Source organism: Phaethon lepturus, unplaced genomic scaffold (assembly GCF_000687285.1).
Source record: "Phaethon lepturus isolate BGI_N335 unplaced genomic scaffold, ASM68728v1 scaffold7755, whole genome shotgun sequence".
In the NCBI taxonomy this organism is placed as follows: Eukaryota; Metazoa; Chordata; class Aves; order Phaethontiformes; family Phaethontidae; genus Phaethon; species Phaethon lepturus.
This window is the reverse complement of record NW_010541134.1, coordinates 29,442-51,698: the sequence shown is the minus strand read 5'-3', so window position 1 is coordinate 51,698 and position 22,257 is coordinate 29,442. Positions and strand designations below refer to the sequence as shown.

Below are 22,257 nucleotides of genomic sequence, written 5' to 3'. Positions count from 1 at the left end.
CTTGATTTTTAAATCCATGAAGAATCTACAAGTGAAAGGGGGGGAATGCCCCAATTTAATATTGAAATGCTACTAAGAAACAAAGGAAGTCTAGTAACAACTGAAATGTTTTTTTCTTCTAAGGATGACATACAGAACAGAGCTACCTACACAGATTAGCGTGTGTATACTTAATCTATATGTATTTTTAATGAGTAAGGTGATTTATGACCTAGTTAAAATGTTTATCATTGAGACAGCCTATCAACTGGTAACAGTATATGTATGTTGAGATTACTGTATTGACATTTCTTTAAATGTGTAATATGTTGTGGGAAGAAGGCTGAGCCAAAACTGCAGCCGGCATTTGACAGAATGAATTCCTGTCAATTTCTAGCACAAATATAAAAGCATCCTGTGAGAGCACCATTTTTCCCCATGGAACCTGTAAGACAATTGTCACTAAAAAGGAAGCTGTTAAAATCTTTCATGTTTTGAAAGAACAGGGATCCACAGTCAGTGGCAGTCAAAAGGCAGCAAAAGAGGAAAAAAAATCTACAGGTTTCAGTCTGGACCTTCCAACAAAATAAATTAAGTGAAAACTATGAAAATTAAATGATACTATCAAAAAGATCTTAGTATGTTAGCTCTGAAAATAGCAGGTTAAAAGGCAAACATCAGAAAGAACACAAGCAGTTGAAATGGCTCCTCATAGAAAACTATGCCAAGAGCCTAAAGTTTTGTTTTTCTTTTTTAAATTCAATGATACTGAATTGTGGAACAGTGTCATGAACACATCCTCACAGAAAAGACAATGTCAAATTTAAAGCTCATGGTACCGAGTTCACCCTCAACATGACGTTCTCAAGTTGAGCTGTTCTTAAACAGGATGTAGCAATAATGACATTGCACTGTCACCAGTTAACTTACTGCTCTTCTCCCTGAAAGAGACTTTTCACAAGCAGGCTCACCTCTCTTTCCTAACCCAAAGAGTCAGGTTAGCTAGCTGCCAAGAAACAACTGAAAATCTCAGAATGTTCAGGTATGACAAAAGGGACACTTTAAAAATAATCTTCCAGCAGAATTTTAGCAAGTGAGCTTCAGCTAGACTTCAGATACCTTACTTTTTATAAAAAGTGATAAAATTCTTAGAGCATGTCTCAGATTTCAATACTGGCAGCTCATCTACCCATACTCGTGAAACCTGTATTTTCTCTCTCAGCTCCAGTGCCAAAAAGAACAAAACAAAACAAGAAACACTGGACAATCCATTTTTTTTCCCCATTGTTCCTGAAAGGCATTATTATTGTTGGAAAAACATCTAACTGGACTACAGCAATCATGTATTCATGATAAAGTAATCTAAAAACCATGCATGCCATCCGTTGAAGAAATCTTTGTCTCCTTTTTCTTGAATGGCAAAAGTTCGAAAGAATACACTTTAAAAAGCAAGGATGTCCTTATGCCAAGTGACCAAGAACCTTTGTGTCTAGTTTGAATGCATTAGACCCCACATAGAAAACTTGGAAAGAATCTGGAAAACAGGAACCTAATGTACTGAAGCAAGTATTCAATGCTGAAGGACCAGTGTAGAAACAAGCACTTAAACTGCTTTGGACAATCACAGATAGCATCCTGCACTTTCTTTTAAGCTTGTAAGTATTCACTGTTTCCTTCTGCTGATGCTAGAATACACACAGCTGTGCATTTCCTGGACCTGACATTCCTTTGAAGGAGACCAGTTATCTGAGAGGCTAACTAGGACAGTGAGATTTCTGTTTTTGCTCTTAAAGATGGTATACAACAGTTCTAGTTTCTGTTCTGATGCTCACACATGGCACTTCCTGAAGAAAGACTGCCAATACTGACCCATGATCCTAGTAAATATTTAGGAATATGCTCCATTTTTGCTTTAAGAGGAATATCATGAACATTTGACATACACCTTTCCTAAAAACAGATATTTCACTTTACAATTTATGAGGGGAACCACACTACTGAACAGTGATGAAATAAATGTCTTTTTAAAAAAAATTAAGACACTAGTGCCAAAACACAACGTATCACATTCTGCGTGCCTTTTTTTTTCCCCCCCTTCTTATTTTACACAAGGCAAACAGTGCTTTTGCTTAAATTCTATTGACACTTTGTGTAGGGATGTATTCTTGGGTATAACTGTACAGTAGTTGCTTGAAACTTGCTCATCTAAGAGGGATTAGGGATTCTGAGGAGGATTGAACAATCCCAAAAACTTATTTTCCGCAAGAGTAAGAGAAACAGATCAGGATACCACTGGAGTATTTTTTATTTGCATTTTTCTAGTTATTTCTCCAAAATAAAGTAGGCATCTTCATGGCAAAAAGGGTCTTGAACCATTCAAATATAGTTTTCTATAAAAAAAAGTCTTAAACGTGGTATAAACGCCCCTGTTCTTCCAAATGCAGGCAAAACATAATAGTCTGGACGTTATGAAAAGCTCTTTGAGGATGATTATCTCTTCAAATAAGATCTCAAGTTAACTTTTCAATACTGTTAAAAGTTTGGAATAACCCAAATACATACAAGAAAATATAGGTTAAAAAAAGCTCGGATTTTTATGTTTTGCCTGAATATTTGTGACCTTGCAAAGAAGCCTCCATGACCACAACAGGATCCAAAACAACCGCTATTAGGGTATACAGTTATATTAGAAACCTTACCTTACAGAACATGTCTCGGAGATCATCTTTTGGGCTAATCCACGATGCAACAGCATCACAAAAAAAAATAAAGTCCTATAAGATTAAACAATCACATAGGTTAGAAATCTCAATTTATACATCTGAAAACAACAATTGATGTTCATTCTACAAACTATGCAGGGTCTTTGATCCTAATTCACAACTGCATTTATTTTTATGTATTTATTTTCCAGTTAATTCAGGCAATAATATTAAGTTATTGTACACCTAAGTGTTCCGAAATGGAAATAGCTCAGTGTAGGAATAGCTTTGTTTAATCAGGTTTTTTTTTTAAATAAAACCACAGTTAAAAAAACCGCTTGCCTCCCACACCACCCTTGTCTAATGTTAATTCTTTCAAGTACACATACCAAGTTCAAGAACCAAATCACCCTAACATGCAACAAACTCTAGACCATAGTTGCAACACTTTCATGCATTTCCAGTCGGGGAAAACAAGCTGTTGTATTTCTTTCATCAGAACAAGAAGCTTTTTCCAGGACAGAAATGTTTATCATACAGGTTCAAAAGTAAAGCCACCCCAAAATCCCTATACTTAGTTCATCTGCTGTCATGCATTACTTCCTACTACACCATTAAAACACCAGTCTTTAATCATTAAGTTGATAATGCACATGTTTTTGGGTAGGGACTGAGGATAACTACAGAGAAGGAGAGATGGGATAATGAAAAGAATCTTTAATTATCCCTTCCTCTTAAGCTATGTGAAAGAACAAATGGACAGCAGAAGAGGGAAATGCCAGGCACAGAATAAGGAATAAGTGAAATGAATTGAAGATTTCAAAATGAGATAGAGGCTCAATTCTTGTGTTTCAGGAGGAAGAATTCCAGGCAGGAAGGAAAATCACCTTCATTTTCCTCTTAGAAAAATATTACCTTGGTACAGCTTTATTTTGGAGATGTGGAGATTAAAGAGCAAGTTATACCTATTCTTCAGATGTACCATTTATTTTAAAGAGATGCATGTTCCTTGTCACATTGACTATTTAAGCAATATATCCAAAGTTTAAACAGAATCTTCCCAAATTTTAAGAATGAAGGGGTGGTTACTGGTTTTGTTCTGTTTCTTGTTTTAAAAGTCTAGGCTACATCTCGAAAATAGTTTTAAATATGTCACCTTTTGCCTTATATTTTCATACAGATCCTGACTGCAACCTGACAGCAGTATCAAAATAGTTATTTTAATCAAAGTTCATTATTTACATATACTTTGTAAGTAAAAGACAAAAAATGTATTTAACAATACTCTCCTTTCCTTTGCTAGGTCAGAATTACTGAAGCATCATGAGACATATCATTCACAATATAAACATTTTGGCCTCCTTGACCTCAAAATAAAGCGACATCATGTACTGCAGGGAATCAAGTCAAGCTAAACTTTTTCATATTCCATATACAGCTTTCACTAAAATTCACATGAATAAAAAAAAGAAGTTATGATCTATTAATGTATCTTACTTGGACTACTCCACTGGGGTTGACCGAGATCATGGTACATATCCCACGGAATGCTGAATCCTTTTCCTCATTGTCTCTTATGTTTCGCAGAGATGTGCACCTAGCAAGTTAGAGAGCAAAAATTAGCTAACTATTACTTTTTCTTCAATCAAGTCAGAATTAGATGACTGTATTTGATGGAATAAGTCACACTGATAAGATTATCTTAAACATTATTTTGAACACTTAGAGAAACACTTGTTGCATACAGTCTTTACTAGGATATTCACATTAGGCATCATCTCCAAAATCTTGTTCTCCTGTTGCACTATATATGGTTAGAAAGTGTGACTTGTATTCCATTAAATACAAAACAAGCATGTATCTGAAGTATTTATAGAAACTATCATTATTAGAAGCAGAACATATAATACTATCACAGTATGAATTATGTCAGATACCACTTACAGAACAGTTCTTTAACTTTTACAGCAGCAAGCAAGCTATTTTATACATAACAAATCTAAACATGTATTTCTTACAGCAATTCAAGCCTCAGACTGAATTTTAAATAAAGTAATGCACGGTTTAAATTTTACAGTATTTGCATGCATTGTATTATCATTCTGGTGGATTTTAAAATGCTCTTTCATAGTCAAGCTTTAACACAGCAAGCATGTGACAATCTTATCCCATGCATAAATTAGTCGTTAGCCACAACATAAAGAATACATGACGGTGCTACTAAAAACTCACAAACCTGATAGGACAAGATTAGTCACATGGTTGGCAATGATTAAGGATTGAGATTTTGTAACCAACTGAAAATATATCTAAAAGTGAGATAGAGAGAAGAAAGAAAGAGAGTGAAGAAAAATGAATTAAAAAAAAAGATTGAATAATACACACCAGGGTCTTATAAACTGCTGTAGCATGGGAGCCACCTCTTGAGGACAAACGTAACCAAGACGACCAATTGTTATTGCTAAGGTAACGCAATCACGGTTATACACCACCAAACGCCAACCAAGACATGAGCAAATGAGGGGGGAGGAGAAAAAATAAAGAAAAAACAACAAATAACTCAGAAACAGAAACCAACAGAATCTGTGTATGATAATAAACATAAGATTTCACCAGTGCTGTTTATTACCACCCCCTAAATAAGAGGCAGCAACATATATGGTATACTCTCCAGGGTAAAAGAAAAATTAAAGAAGTAAATGAGAGAACACCAAAAACACAATTTAAGATCCAAAGGCTTTCTGATGTAAGCAGTCATTCTGCCCTCTTCAGAGTAATCTGTTAGAGTAAATTTACCTACCATACATTTTGAAGTTTTTATTCAAACGTACTATTATGGATACTCTTGGTAAGAAGGAATTAACCATTTTCAGTTTTAATATTAAGTACTCTAAACATTTTTTTTCAATACTTAGAATTCAAGATTTTAATAGATCTACTCTATCAGTAAAAATACATTTAGAAATACTTCTATATGGAAAATAGTGGTCTATCAAAAATGCTAAATAGATGAACACTTTGCAAAGAGCACCAAACATCTGTCGTCTTCATAGTCTCATAGAGAATTTCATTTAACATGGTTGCTAAGTCACAGCAACCGACTGCGGAAATTTAATTCTTTAATCCCAATATTTCTCGTGTTCACAAAAGGCTCTTCACAGAAGTCGTATAAGAATCTGACTTCTGATACCAAGGCATAAGGACACAAAAAGCAAAATTGTTTCATCACGTGATTAGGTAGTTTGGTCCTTTGTTCTGAGGGACAGACTTAAGAAAATATCATCATGCAAATGTGTTTTAATGGTGTTTGCCCAACTCACAAAAGATTAATCTTCAGAAAAAGGAGAGGGTGGGGAATAATGTATCAGGATTACTTGAAGCAAAATACATGAATAGTACTAAAATCCAGCAGATTTATATGAAGCAGAGAAAGGAAACCTATGTTCAAGGGACATACTATGCAACACTCTAATTAACAGGCATTTATGAACAGTTTCATGAAACATGCAATAAAGCAGATGATGCTTTCTCCAATAAAAGTTTGGTGTGGGATATACTAGAAGTTTGAAACATATTCATTCCATGAAACCTGCAGCTCATTGGTAATGTTTTGCCCTGATGTTACTCAATTTCAATATGCAGTGTCTAAAATTTTTGGCAGATCTAACAAAAAACTGCATTTGAAGTGCTTCTTTCAAATGAATAATACACTTAAGTTTTATCTGTAAATTTTCACAGCTACAGTCTGTCCAAGGAATAGTAATCTCTGTCAAAGCTCAACTTTTTGGCATGTTCTGGTTATTTTCTATACAATTACTTTTACTTAAGGTGGTCTCACACTTCTATAGGAGAAGGATTTTCATAGATCATTACATAGCAAGCTAAAGCAGAAAGCAGTAATATTCTTGCACATACTGGCTGCATACAGCACAATATCCCACAACAAACTTATTATAAGTACACCACACTCAACATTTATTTGCAGTTATGCATCCACATTTAAAGTAACTATTAAGAGAATAAAAAAGTCAGTGTTTGTATGCCTCCAAAAATTCTCTAACAATGATGGAAGCAAACATTTAAGCATCAGATGCCCCTCAGTTACAGGTATTACACATCCATCAGTGCAGAGGAAGTGGGTCAGGGCAGGGGGAAAGAACGTTTATATTGCTATACTATTCCATGGTATATTTCAGAACAAGTAGGTATTTGCTCCAAAATTATCTTTTCAAAAAGTAGTACCTATAAGCCAGACAACTAGGTAGTTTTTCCTTCAACTTCACCTTCCATACTAAATGGGGCAGGGGACAGAGAAAGTACAGCTTTTGCATTTAGAGAATACCGGAGGAAAAATATGCATGAAAAAATCTCTCTCCAATATCTCTCTTGCTTAGCAACTGTACCACTGCGTTTGCATCTTTTTCAATCATGTCAGATATAATGGCTAAACCATCATTTTTTTACAAGACAGTTTTCAAACAGGAAAAAAAGAAGATTCTCAATTACTAAAATAGTAAACCAGAAACCTGTCTAATTATTAATAAAGTTTTGCTGAAGTATGGAAGGTGCTCTTCATACCAGAACGTGCCCTCTATAAATGCAAAAGAAACAAGCCTCAGAAGTTCTGATTCATGTAAGGCATTTAGGGATTGCTCCCAATTTGGAAGGCAAAGCTGTCAGCCAGAACATAAAACATGCATGCCACTATTGGAATTCTTTTCAGAAATTTGTTATTGACCAGGTCATAGAAGCTATACGTAATTTCAGTTATGTTGTGGTAAAACTGCCATCACAGATCTAGATTTTTGTGCATGATATTACAAGTTTATCTTAAAAATAAAGAGTGCACTTTTGTAAATTCAAAGAGTTCATTATTGTTTTAATATATGCCAATTACATTTGTTTCAAACACTAGACATATATATACAGTACACATGTGTAAGGACATGCATATATTAAAATCAGAGTGAATTAAGTCTTTAAGTGTTACTGCATACATTTGTCATTCAATACATAAATAAAACTAGAATAATACTTAAACAGATGAAAAATAAATATAATAAATGTTGTAACAAGTGAGAAACCAATAACTTTAAGAATCTAGATATATGATAGATGGTTTGCTGCAAGACTGAGACTTGTAAGAGCTTCTGCAAAACAGAGTTGCTTTTGCTTATAAAAGCCAAGTACATAGCAATTACATCAGTTCTGGTGTGGTTCCCCTATGCAGTTTTAAAAGTCATTATAAAAAGTCTCTAATTCCTTTCACCATGTACAGTTCAGTTTTTGGGTACCTGTGTTCTCTAACAACGTCTTTGGTGTGTTGGGTCTGTTAATTATTTCTACAAGCTGGTGCAACACCATTGGAATATAAGGCTGCATCTCTATACCTGAAACAGCCAAAAAAAAGATTCAGAAGAAAGTGATCATTAATATACATAACTAAATAGATTGGGCACATTGAACTTACTAACAAGGACAAGAACCTCAAATTTATTTGAATTTTAACATGAAAGTATCACTAAATACAACCCAAAACACACCCAGACAAACCATGCTAAATGTGCAGAGATTCAAAGAAAAAAATCTTACCCATCTGGATGGAGATTTCTCCAATTGCCCAGGTGGCATTGTTACACACCGAAATGAATTCAGGGTTTAGGTTGGTTCCCAAAATTGGCATGAAATCAGCTAGAAAGAACAACATTTTAAACTCTCATCACACAATACAACCATCTTGTCCTGTTACTGTAAGATCATGGGGGAAAAATACATAGTTTTTAAAACCAATAAAAAACCCAAAGTCTATTTAAATGCTTGGAAAGTGTTACACATGAATTAACAAGAGCTGTATTTCTGCTATATATCAGATTAATGTGGATTTTAGAACTTAAGCAGATCAAAGCAAATCTTTCCAAATTATGATTTAAAATGTTTTCAACAGGCTTTATCTTTATGTAATTTTAGAATCCTTTTTTCTCCACTTCCCTTGCTGGGGCAGGAGAGTGGAAGAGGGGAGGAGAAAAAAACCCACAGCTACAGTACTCAGTTTTATAATACAGTTGAACAACCTTCAAATCACCTGGATAGCTATGTATTCAAGCATAACTGAAAAAACAATGAAGCCTAGCAGGCAATGAAATCTTGGATTGAATTTTAAGAAGAAATTAGTCAAAGACAGATTATAACATTTGCCAAATATATTTTAAATTCCAAGCCTATCCAAGCACCCATTTGGCAAGTTCAGTGTATCTCAAAGCATCTGTGGGAAGAGACAGCAAATATAATGGAAGTACGTAACTGATGCTACTTCCCTACTGAAATTAAAAACAAAGCAAAAAACCAAACTGAAACCTACCCTCTAGCCAAGTTTTCTTATTTCAACATATATACAATTTTATGTAACAATAGATTCTAGTAGAACAAAAAAGCTTTACATTCAAGAATTTATTAAAACAAGCAACTACTCTAATTGAAATCTAAGAGGAAAATGAAAACTTGTAACACCATGAAAAGGCAACCCACAGAATAGGGAGTTTAACAACACCTAAACCAGCCTCTTAGCAGTTTGTAAAGAGAGTTAATTGTTTAATATGTAAAAGACACATACCAATGCAAGGCTTAACATGCTGAAAACATGCCTTTGTCAGGTCACCTAACAGTGCGAAAGAACTCTGCCGTACCTCAGGCATTTTATCCTAAAGAGAGGAAGGAAAAAGTGACAATTCTAGACGTGCTTCTGAATCTCTTAAAAAATCCTTGGATCAAACAGGTTACTTATCTCACCTGCATGCACTGGTACATTAGTGTCAGGATATTGCTGCGAGCTACTAGCTGTTCAATGTTGCCTCCAAGTCCTTCAGCTAAACCACTGAGTAAATCAAGAGCCACAATCATGAAATCTTTATCTGGAGCCTCATACTGGTCTGGCTGAGCATTATGCAACTGCAACAAATAAGTACGAAGTTTCAAAATGATTATTAGATTTTTGCAGGGGTATGCATAACAGAAGTTTCAGAACTACAGCTTCGTTTAGATATTCAATGGTTATACTACAAATCTCCCTGCAAACCTGTAACTTTATATAGTTAATACATTGGTTTAAGGAGATATTCTGGAAACATTGGAATAGCAATAGAAAAATACCATGGCTTGTGCAAGGGTCTTCTGCACCAGATTTACACAACGCTGGTACACAGGTTCACAGTATGGAAGAAAGCCAGATTGCAAGGCAGTAGCAACCGACGACAGGCACTGAGATTAAAAAAAACAAAAAGGACAGAGAAAACAGTCACTACTTTTCCTCACAGCCCTGAGGTGTTTTTTACTTGGGTGAGCTAAATTAAAAGACATTAGCACTTTAGGTACACTCAGATGCAACTGATTAAGTAAACACAACCCTGAAAGGCAGTACCAATTAGCTGAGCCAAGGCAACTATCACCAATTGTTACTCTCTCCTACATATGCCAGTTGAGAAAATCTCTCAGCAGCATCATTATCTCCTTAGAGGTAGCCAAGAAAGTACATACAAAAAAACCCCACATGGCACATGGAAGACAGAGAGGGGATTCGAGGCAGCCAGCACGGCTTCACCAAGCACAAGTCCTGCTTGACCAACCCAATGGCCTTCTATGATTCTGTGACTGACCACATTGGTGCATGAGGGAAGAGCTACGGATGCCATCTCTCTGGACTTTTTAAGGCCTTTGACATGGTCCCCCACAACATCTTTCTCTCTACATTGGAGAGAGATGGATTTCATGGGTGGACTGTTGGGTGAATGAGGAATTAGTTGGATGGTTGCACTCAGAGGGTAGTGGTCAGTGGCTCAATGTCCAGATAGAGATCGGTGACCCTCAGGGGTCCATATTTGGACCAGTACTCTTTAATATCTTCATCAACAACATAGATCACATGCATCCTAATGAAGTTCGCAGACAACACCAAGCTGAGCAGTGCAACTGACACCTAAGGGACAGGATGCCATCCAGAGGAACCTGAACAAGCTCAAGGAGGGGGCCCACGTGAACCTCATGAGGTTCAAAAAGGACAAGTGCAGGGTCCTGCACCTGGCTTGGGGAAACTCCCAGTATCAGTAGAGGCTGGAGGATGAAGGGATTGAGAGCAGCCCTGGTGAGAAGTACTTGGGGCTCCTGGTGGATGAAAAGCTGGACATGAGCCGTCAATGTGCACTCATAGCCCAGAAGGCCAACTGTCTCCTGGGCTGCATCCAAAGCAGCGTGGCCAGCAGGTTGAAGAGGTAATTCTGCCCCTCTACTCTGCTCTCGTGAGACCCCACCTGGAGTCTTGCGTCCAGCTCTGGAGCCCTCAGCACAGGAAAGACACGGACCTGTTGGAGGAAGTCCAGATGAGGGCTACAGAAATGATTAGAGAGATGGAACACCTCTCCTGTGAGGACAGGCTGAGAGAGTTGGGGTTGTTCAGCCTGGAGAAAAGATGGCTTCGGGGAGACCTTATCACAGCCTTCCAGTACTTAAAAGGGAGCTTCTAAGAAAGATGGGGACAGACTTTTTAGCAGGGCCTGTTGCAATAGGACAAGGGGTAATGGTTTTAAACTAAAGGAGGGTATATTCAGACTAGATATAAGGAAAGTATTTTTCACAATGAGAGTGGTGAAACACCAGCACAGGTTGCCCAGAGAGGTGGTAGATGGTTTCCATACCTGGAAACCTTCAAGGTCAGGTCGGCTGGGGCTCTAAGCAATCTGCTCTAGTTGAAGATGTCCCTGCTCACTACAGGGGGGTTGGACGAGGTGACCTTTAAAGGTCCCTTCCAACCCAAAGATTCTATGATTCTATGAAAAACAATTCATCGACCACTTACAGTAAGCTTCAATATCTTGACTATGTGCAAGCCCTAACACTACCTAAGAGTTATGAAACTAATTTTTCTAGAGGTGGTTTCCTGCTTCACACTCAAGGCACAGAGAATAGACTACATAGTCTGGTTCATACCTTCAGCTTGTCTGACAATAGTTTTAATAGAGGGATGAAAGGAGGGCAAGGAGAGAGAAGACAAGAATAAGAAGAGGATGAAACATTTTTTCCCTAAAAGAATCCCAAAGAAAACACTTCAGAATCGCAGGGAAAAAAATCTAGCAGGTTTCTGCTAAACCTAATGACATTTCCTCAGTCAAAAATTTTTTACTATAGTCAAGAGTATTTTCTCCATAATGGGAAATACCTAACACTGTCAGCTTTTATAGTCATACTTCCTTGTAGGAGCATCTTTAGTAGGAAGTGTAATTCCCAAAATAAGTTGATTAAAAATATTAAAATTTTAACATTTACCTCTAATAAAGGGAAGAGATCTTTGTCTTCATCCTTCAACATGTTCCATTTCTGGATTAATGGAGGCATTAGCATCTGAATATATTCCTGTTTAGGATGAAAATGCATCAGCTGCTGAAAGACTTCATTGCATACTATTTTATGTCAAAGCTAGAAAATTTATGCTTCCTATTTATTAGGAATTAACATATATTGTACTTTTTCAGCAAAAAACCCTGATGTAGTATAATTCAATCATTGTTGCAATATGTGGAAGTAGTTTAATATTAGAATTTACAGTTTCTGTCTTTAAGATTTTTTGCTGAAGTACTTAAGTACCTTTGCAGAGTGAATCTTTTCCTCCAAGCTGGGTTTCAGTCTATCTGCCTGGGTTGTTACAAATCTATGACTGCCTCAGGGCAGTTGTTTACTGCTAAACTAAAAAACCCCTAATTTTAGTAGCAATGCAATCTGGCTGTGCATCTACCACCTGTTTTTCTCAACTGCTTCCCATTGCCCTGATGCTACAACCCTATCCCTGCCAAGTTCCTGAAACTTTTTCCTCAAGGAACTAATCATCCATGAAGAAAGTAAATTTCCTATCCCTCCAGAAAGATGCACTTACTCCTTCTGTATAAAGCTATTGCATCTTCACTGCCACTGCACAGCCACAGTCACAAGGACATTAAGCAAGGCATCCCTATTGTGCTGTTGCTCCCAGAAAGTATCTAAAGAACCAACTGATGCTGCCAGCTAATGCTATGTTCAGAAATACAAAATTCTAAGTGACTTCAAGTCCCACCATCACCAGGAGCTTCCATTTAGCTTCCTCCTCGTATTGTCAAATGTCAAGGTGCCCAGTGTCAGAGAGACTGAAAAAGAGATCCTTTGATGGTGTGGGGTCTTGGATGGCAAGTAAAATGCCATGGAAACAATTCAAATTGTTTCATTCTAGTGTGTCTGTGTCATGTGAAGCACTATGGATAAATAAAACAAATTTCAATAACCATCATAAGATGCACACATGACATGTATGCATATTCTATTATCTACACTAAAACACTCCACTGTATTTGCCTGTGTGTTATCTGTCCTTTGTCCAAAGGAATCTGTGGTTTTTTATATGCAAAATGAATGCCTATCTCACTTTCTGATAGAGCAATTTGTGGTGATGATGTGCTCCAACACATTGGAAAGACACACATGCAGCAGCTTAGCTATACTTAAAGTAGTTACAAAAAAAGTGTGGTTATTAGAAATTAAAACACACATTCCACCAATTTCTCTAAAGTCCCTTTTCATATTTATAATATATGTACCTCCTCTGAGTTCAAAAATTCTAAGCATAAGAAAAAAAATCATGATGAGAAGCACATTTCACAAGCCACCACACACAATCATTTATGCAGAATAGCAAAAAATTGTGTAATGGGAAAATTACATGCAGTCTATATACTTTGCCTGTAAATATTTAATATTATCAAAATCTACACAGAAATATCACATTTCTGTTTTGTAACATGTAAAGTATACTACAAAAAACACTGAACCAGTTTTTCAATTACGATGATTGCTTCTACAGAACGTAAGGTATACTCACTGGTTTATTTAGATGATGTCCTACAGAATCTGCTAGAGTTCCTATAGCATCATAAAGAATGAGCAGGTTTTTATGCTGGTATTTACTAAATGCGAAGACCAAAGTGTCAAGTATATATGCAAGATAAGGAACAAGCTCTGTACAAGCCTCCTCTTCTAGAGTAGCAAAGGCACTGAGGGACAAAACCAAACAGATCAATATGTTGTAAAAAACAAAACAAGACAACTCCAAAACACCCCACACTGCCCACTTCTGTTAAACATAAAACTGTATTTAGTCCTGAAATTAATTCAAGATACGTTTTCAAAACAGTATTACTGAGATAACCTCAATCTATTTTGATTGAACATGTAAGTATTCAGCTCTTACAGTGTGATGAACAAAATTAAAAAATACTCCCGTAAAACCTGTTATGTATATGCAGGAAGCCCCAACCAAGAAAAGCATTATAGTACATGAGTTACAATATACTAACTGAAATAGTAGGAGCCATAACAAAAGCTATTTACTTAAGTTAAAAATGGCCCACTATCTTTAATATATGCTGTAGCTGCACATAGAAGCCCTAGTGCTATTGTACCAGTCCAATGTCAACATCAGCCTGTATGCTCAGCAGTCTCTACACAGAAAAACAGATATAGAAAGATATAGAAAACTAAAAGCAAAGGCAGGGATGAACAATTTTAGCCAGACTTGGTCAAAGCACACATCATGGCATCACGGAAACTTTTCAGGTTGCCTGTCAAGTGTTTCAACAACAGCACTAAAATCCCTACCCAAAACAAACAAAAAATCCCCACTGCTGCTTCAGAGAAACATTAAGGAAAGGAAAAAACTATGAACTATTGAAGAGTTACTAGCCTAGCTTGTGTCAACAAGATTATTATTAGCCCGTCCCTGCACTAAAAATGCATGCATCACCGCATGAGGTGAACAATCCCCTACTAGTGTGCTACCAAATACAGAAATGTCTTCTTAACACAATGCAACTGTGAACACTAAGTGTCTAGCATTCTTATTTATTATTTTATTATATTATTCTGAAGTATTTTTCCAGGAGCAGGAAAACATGTTTCAGTAAAATATCTTTTTCTGTGTCACCAACTGAAGAAGCAGTTTCTCAGCAGTACAGAAATGAACATTAGGCTTCTACTATTATGCAAAAGTTACTCATGAAAACATATAGGATACTATGACCAATTTTCGGTTTGGTAGACATTAATGATCCATGCAACTATTCACTGTAGGGATACAGCTTACTCCTCTCCAAGAAGCATCATTGTATTTCCTTGCAATTTAGAAACCTAGTAAGTATGTGTTGACTTGTAACAGCTCTACATTTCCCTTGAAGCGGAGTTTCCCAGACAGTTTATTTTTTAGCTACAACAGTAATTTTAATGAATCTCTGCTCTAAATAAAGCATTTCAAAAGGCACTATAAATCTGATCTTGAACTTTAAATTAAAAAATAATCAGCTGTATTAATATTTTTATATTTTTATAATCAGCTGTTTTAATATTTTCATTTTATCTCTTTCTTATTACTTTAGTAGTTTCCACTGCCCATTGCACTTACTTCATAAGCACTACATGAAGTTATTGAACAACAGGAACACAGCTGTGTTCAACTACATGCATATTTCAACCATGTTTTGGACAAGTAAAGTATGAACAAAAGTGCAGTGTTTGTGTGTTTTGTATGCACTTATTTTTGTGTTGTTTTTTTTTAAATAGAATCTGTACATAATCTGATTCCTTGGATCTGAAAAGGCATGAAGCAAGTAGTCTTATATCACTATTTCCTGCTCAAATAGGAAGGAACAGAAGACTATCACTATGAAAGACAGAACTGAGTAGATGTTAAAGCCCAACAAATTTTCTAGCCCAATGTTTGAAAAGGTTTAGATACAAAAAGAAATAGTGTTTAATATTCAAATCTTACTAAGTACATTTCATTGAATTAATTTTATCTGTTCTCAGGCAAGGATACATCTACCCGTTTCGTGCAAAGCTTAGCACAAGAACTCTGAGCTCAGCCTTGTCCTTAGGCACTACTGATACTTGGGGGTGCAGTAGTAGTAACAACAACAATAATTCACATTTCAAGTGTTAAGAATACAATTAGATGCAGATCTAACTCTGCTTTATGAAGAACCCCCTTCTTGGCAGTCTGCTGTGCACATTCCTACCCACACAAACTGACATGTAAAAGCTTTATTTGATGAGCTTCTTGCACAAGAGGTGCACCAATTCCCATTCCATTAATGAAGCCATTAAGTTTTTAATTAAAAAAAAAATATCAGCAGATAAAGAATCTTATCTCCCAGGAGCTCACTTCAAGAGAAAGAGAATATCCCTTGAAATAAACGTAACCCAAATGTTTTGGTAATCCTGAGCTACATATAAACATCAGTAATCCAATGATAGGACAGTTTTCCATTGTAATCAGTATTGACCTTGTTCACAGGCATATTAAAAAAGCCAGATTTCTGGTCAGTTATTTTCAGTATATGATGTTTCCCTAAGTGTCACAAACAGGTAATTTCTTTTGCTACAATAAATTTAGTTTGGGGATTCATATACTCAGAAAACGAATGGGACAAGAGAATCACAAATTAACATTTTCCATGTTACTACAACTGGGAGTGATTCGTGCCTACTCCAGAAGAAGCTGCACCTACTCCAATTTAAGAGAAAAAATACATACAGAGCTAGAAATGGAGTCATACATTTATCAATAAAGACATTAAAATGGTTTCCCATGAAAAAGCAGTGTCACGGAGAGTGCTTTTTGCTTAAGCTTTGGCTTACCTGCAGGCAGCTTCTTGTACTCTCTTGTTGCTATCCAGGATACGCTTTAGCAACTCAGTCATTAATGGCTTCAAGTATGTGTCTGGGGGTTGACTAACTACCCAGTGTGCATAGCGACTAAGAGTCCAGCATGTAATGGAGCGCACAAGAGCCTTTTTGTCAGAGAGGCACTGAATAAGGTGAGGGATCAGCTCAGGAAGATATGGAATCATACCCTGCATGCAGCCTAGAAGGAAAAACATGGTTATTGCAGTACCAGAATTAACAAAAAGTTCTGTTTTCTGTTTCCTAGAAGGGACATATTTTCATTCTCTACCACACAGGAAAACATTTTAAGAGCATACAAAGCAAGTCTACCTAATTTATATTAGGTCTTAAAAAGAAACCTTACATAAACAATAATTAAAATCCCCAATTAAACTTACATTAATTTCAGCTACATTTCTATTTCAGTGCTTCCCCAACCTCCAGAAATTCTGCTTTAAGTGGAGTAAGGCAAATAGATGCAAATAAAATGAGTTTATAAAGCTTGGAGGTCCTATATCAGTCTACTTAGAGTAGCCAAGACAAGTAATCACATCATTAAAAAGAATACCTTAAGAAATTTAAATTCCTTCTTGTTTTTGCCTACTATCATACAAATATTGACCAGCAATAAGAGCTACACATTTCAAGTCAGTAAGGGCAATAATGCACTGAGATTTGCTAGAAGTACTAACTTTAACCTTGCTTGAATTAAAATCAAAACCAACAAAAAAGTTTTCTAGTAACAAAGAAAAACACATGTTCACAAGGCACTGTTGGAAAAGAAAGATAATCCAGGCATGGACTCAAATGTATTCCTTTAGCTTGCAAAAGGAACAGAGGTGCTATAAATGCAGGCAAAAAGCCAAGCAAGACTCTGAGTAAGTACAAAGGAATGGAAGTTATCATATTTAAATTGGAGAGACATCCACAGAAAGCAGCTCAGGGCACTGAAGTCACAGGAGTGGTCTTCTCTATTTCTGAAAATACCTGAATGAAATAAGGCTCAAATTTATTAGATATTCCTCTTCTATGAAAACAAGGTAGTATTTAATCAGGTAACAAAAAAATATATGCTGCATAGTTAAGAAAGGAGAAATAAAAGCTATTTAGCATCCCAAACATGCACAGATTTGAAAGTGAAAAATTAAATAACTGGAGTCACCAATTAGCAGAAGTAGGGACTAATCACTAAAACCAAACCAGCTAAGGACATATTCTTGTTTGCATAAGTAAATTCACTTGGAAGGAATCACAGAAATGCTTTAGAACCAATCAAAAATTCAGCAACCTGATAAGCACTGTTGCCTTACCTTCAGCAATTGCTCCAAGAACAAGGATGCCAGATTCTTTAACTACCCATTCGGGATGGAAGAGCAATTCCTTCAAAAGGGGCAAGATGTGTGGCAGAAGTTCATCACGAAATACATTGGCTAGGACATCTAGAGCAGCAGCAGAACATTTCCCTGGGAGGAATTAACAGTGTTAATCTCTGCTTATTATACAAACAGTTGTAGTTAGGCAATATAATCCTCATTTTAACTTTGAGGTGCCAGTCGAGTGTCAGGGCATTAGGAGGAAAGATACTTCCATTTCATTACAATACAGAGTGATCCACTGTGCTCTGGTGCAAAGCCACAGCTCTTACAAAGCCAGTTTTGCAGCACTTAAATAGCCACTGCAAGGACTTATACACTGGGGCTATTAAAACACTCAGACAGGAACCACACCATTATACAGCAACATTATATACACTGCATAATTTCAGGATGGCGTAACGCTAAGGAAGAGGGAAGGTCTGTGGCAAGAATTTAACATAATGGAGAAACTAAGGATAAATGGCCTAAAAATACTAGCATTTGATTCAAAAGAACATGCTCAAACACAATCCACATTTTAAAGTAAAAAAGGCAAAATCATCCAACTCCAGAGACTGAAAGGAATTTGCTGGCCTCTGCTCTGAGCTTTTATATCTTACACCTACTCTGTGATGCAGTAATATGATGAGGAACACCGCAGAATTTGTTTGAAAGTTTTAATCCCATGTTTTTGGCAAGCAAAAGCAAAAGCTCGTAACAGAAAAAAAACCAGGAACAACTGCAAAACATGATTCAGAAATCCTTACTCTGTTTTTCTGCTGTGCTGTTGTCACGTCTAGGAAAATATAATGCTAAGGTGGTTTTATAAAGAATGCTTGTATTACAGAATTTATACTGCATTCTTGGCTTATTATGATCTCAGTTCCCTCAATCTGTCATAAAGTACCCAACTAGTCTCATTAGTTCACAATGCTGCTAGTTGTCAGATTTTGCTGATGGTCCCCCCGCTGTTCAAATTGGAAGTCAAATATAGAACACTGGATAAAAAATAGGGCACACAATCCTGATTTTCAGATAATCCAACTTCTCTCAAGTCCACGTAACATGTCAATACAGGTTTCTTAATTATTCCACTCCTTTTGTTTCAGGCCACCATTCCTGGACAACTTCAGCTTCCTCACCATCTTAATCAAAACTGTGGACCACAGGACATCCTCCGTCATTTCATCTTTTTCAGAAAATACGCATTTAATTCTGCAATCTCGATACACAGCAGTAACAAGAACAGCATTATGAATCTAAAACTATTTTTTTTTAAAAAAGAGGCTTTATGGAAACAAGCATATTTGCACTAAATAAATAATAACAATAATCATCATAATCATCTTCAGGTAAGTCTCAAAATTGTTTGGCCATAAGCATCAAGGTGCATTCACCCATCATGAAAACTTGGTGCCTTGGAAGAAAAAAAAATTATATGGATGTGTCCAAATCTCAAAAAATTATTCCACAATGAGGCTGCTTGCAAAGTATATTTAAGTTAGACTTTTCAGAATTTTACTAGCTATTTTCTATCACTGAGCTCAAAAATCAGTTTGTAGCGTTTTTCTTTCCTTACCATAGACCCTATTAGCCTAAGGGTCCTGTGACCCATGCACAAGCCATCAGAACTGTGGTTTCCTCGCAGCTATCTCCTCTTTTCGTAACTAAGGTACTATATTCTGTTCAGAAGCAAATTCCTCACATACAAAAGAACTACCAGAAATTGGCCATCAGTAGTAGCATCTTCACATGGACAAACGAACTACAAAATGAAACACAAACCAATTTTAGATGGAAGACCGAAGTAAAAGAAAGCACTATTAAGCCTCCTCCAGCTACCAATGTGTAAGAGCTTTTTTTTAAAAATTGAAGTTAAACAGGTGATACATGTTTTTTATTATCTTGTAGAATTAAATTCTAAGTCCAAAAGTTCTGTTGAATTGCATCTAGTAAGTGTTTGTGGCTCAATCTGCCATATTCTAAATCCGCTTATAGGTGGCTAGCTTTTGCAAATATTGTTACATAAAGCATCATCTGAAAAACTCCCCTCTCCACTCCATCCACCAATTATGTCAGCAGGTAGTTCTTTTTCTACTCAAAAGCAAAGCCTCACTACTCCTATATACAAAGTCTTCTTTTTACTGTGGATCCTGTATTGTGCAAGTAGCTCTATTTTAAAACATTTTACACATTACTTTGACATACTTAAATTCCAGTCAGAAATAGTATCATCATCATCAAGTTCATCGTCATCATCATCATCATCTTCAATACCATCTTCTTCATGTTGCTGAGCCACTGTCCGTGAACGATGAAAACGAGGTCTTATATCCTGTTCATTATCTGGAATAGCTTCATCTTCTTCAACATCCCCCTGTCATCAAATTGTTTTATCAGATAAATTAGTCCAACTATATTGCTCCAGGAAGTTAAGAAAGTAGGTTTTGTTTAAGATTTTATAAGCATAGAAAAAATTCACATCCCACTTGTGCTGCCCAGCTAACTAAAAATGCCATTGTTCCTGCATCCTGCTCCCGCATTTACTAGTAAAATGACAAGAAAATAGAAGCAAGAGCGGCAAGCTCATGCACAAAGTATCTTTCTTGTTAAGAAATTACTAGATGGGAATGAAAATATAAAGAAGACTGAAAAATTCTGGTACACAGACATTCAAAAATGTAGTGATGGAAAAAGTCATGTATTCGAACTAGAAGGCATTAGAACTAATTCTGAACAATTCTTTCAGGCTGCCTTGTTGCAGTAGTTCATGGGTAATAGTATCCCATCCCTGCTTAAAGTGGGTGGGAAGTGAAAGGGGCAAAGCAGGAAAGCTCACAGATTATTTTCCAAAAAACATGGCAGCAGTTGCATTTAGTATTTGGAACTGCACACCTTGCCCCAGAAAGCTAATCCTCTGTTGAACAGATGTTAGGCCAGATCTGCCCATTCTGACCTGAATCATCCTGATTTATAGCTAAGAAGCTAACCAGATATTCTTAGAGTAAAAGAAATTGATGCTCACCTTCAACAGAATAATATCTATCTCTGAATATTTCATACCATTTACCAGCACAGGTATCAGCCTACAAAGTAATATTGATACATGTCAAAATAACACATAAAAAAGCAAGCCAGTTTTCAGTTACCTGGACCGTAATTTTGGTTGTAACCCTCATTTCCCCAACAAAAGTTAAAAACCTTAGCCTGAAAACAAAAGCTAGAACCTAAACCAAGCTCCATGTCATAAGGCTCATGAATACTTTGTAATCTGAAAAAGTGTTAATTTCAAATTACAAACTTTCAAGTAGTGGTAGCCAGATGGCATAACTGAGTTTTAAACTTTAAAAAACAAATAGTCTTCCATATGATGAATTTATCCTGAAGCACCTTTCAGAAATTAAGTCTAAAGGCCTTCAGTAAGAATTCAAATTCCCATAATATGCATAATAAACAAATCGGCTCTCACCAATATTACTTGTCATTTTATCTACTTGTGGCTGAAGACTCTACCTCACTACTCAAAGATGGAAGCCTCTCACATTAAGCCTCCTACCCTTTTGTGATTCCTTCAGTAAGACAAGTGCCCAGCATTGCAGAGATCTTGACTAATATGTATTAGAATTTACTTCATTATGAAACTGGTTATGGCTATGGGACTCCAACTGTACAGATGTATAGCTAAAAAAGTAAATTATTTGACATAAAAACACATTGTCCACAAAGAACCAAATCCATAGAAATATGTATTACAAGCCAAATAAAGCTAATAATGACCATGGACTGAGCCAGCACCAGTGACAGATTCAATCCCTCTAAATTCTGCAGCTGAGGAGTATTGTTTTTGAAGGTGCGAGGCCAGCAATAATATTCATGTATTGCATGCCACATTACCTTCTGAACTTTGAATGAAGTAATAGTGAGTATACACATTATCACGAATTCATTGTCATTTCTGCAGCATACTTCATGAAGTATGCAGGAGCTATGTATTTTATAAGAAAGCCTACAGGAGCAAAATGGAACGAGTTGTTAGATACCACATGAACAGGTTTTTAGAAGATCTTTTCCCACTTAATTTAATGTAAAAAAATTTTAAGATTATCATCAAGTATTGACAAACTTATACAGCTGCCTAATCAAACAGGACACATCAAAAAATAAGTTGCTCTCAACAAACATGACATTCAGAAAGATCATGAAAGAAATGCAATGTTACTCTTACTTTTTTCCTAGAAATTTAAAAGTTTTTTTTTTAAATTAAAAAATAGTGTGACACTGTTGCAGTGTCATTGTTCATCTAGGCCAAAAGAGGTTTAACACCACTAGATATTAACTAGTGGTTAGTAACAACTGTTATTCTCAGTATAAACATGATGTGTGTTAGAAGGGTGTGTGCAGACTCAAAAATTGTGCTATCATTCTTTTGTCTTTTGAGATACAAGAGCAGGAATTCAGTAAAGCCATTTTAAAACTTAAAAATAATTTCTCGT

The 22,257-nt window shown here is 36.2% G+C and overlaps 1 protein-coding gene across 1 annotated transcript in view; it reads right to left on the bottom strand.

The window, feature by feature from the left end:
- Window positions 1–7: 7 nt before the first annotated feature.
- LOC104621210 (transportin-1-like) overlaps window positions 8–22,257 on the bottom strand; it is a gene marked incomplete at its 3' end in the record, with an annotated part of 50,213 nt that continues 27,963 nt past the window's right edge. The window contains exons 9-23 of the mRNA XM_010287637.1: window positions 20,790–20,850; window positions 19,973–20,141; window positions 17,720–17,872; window positions 16,383–16,608; window positions 13,573–13,744; window positions 11,994–12,080; window positions 9,828–9,935; window positions 9,468–9,626; window positions 9,292–9,379; window positions 8,274–8,372; window positions 7,976–8,071; window positions 5,067–5,142; window positions 4,179–4,278; window positions 2,679–2,753; window positions 8–25 (exon numbers count right to left, since the gene is read on the bottom strand). Coding sequence (XP_010285939.1) covers window positions 8–25; window positions 2,679–2,753; window positions 4,179–4,278; window positions 5,067–5,142; window positions 7,976–8,071; window positions 8,274–8,372; window positions 9,292–9,379; window positions 9,468–9,626; window positions 9,828–9,935; window positions 11,994–12,080; window positions 13,573–13,744; window positions 16,383–16,608; window positions 17,720–17,872; window positions 19,973–20,141; window positions 20,790–20,850 — 1,687 coding nt within the window. The remainder of the gene's footprint in view (window positions 26–2,678; window positions 2,754–4,178; window positions 4,279–5,066; window positions 5,143–7,975; window positions 8,072–8,273; window positions 8,373–9,291; window positions 9,380–9,467; window positions 9,627–9,827; window positions 9,936–11,993; window positions 12,081–13,572; window positions 13,745–16,382; window positions 16,609–17,719; window positions 17,873–19,972; window positions 20,142–20,789; window positions 20,851–22,257) is intronic.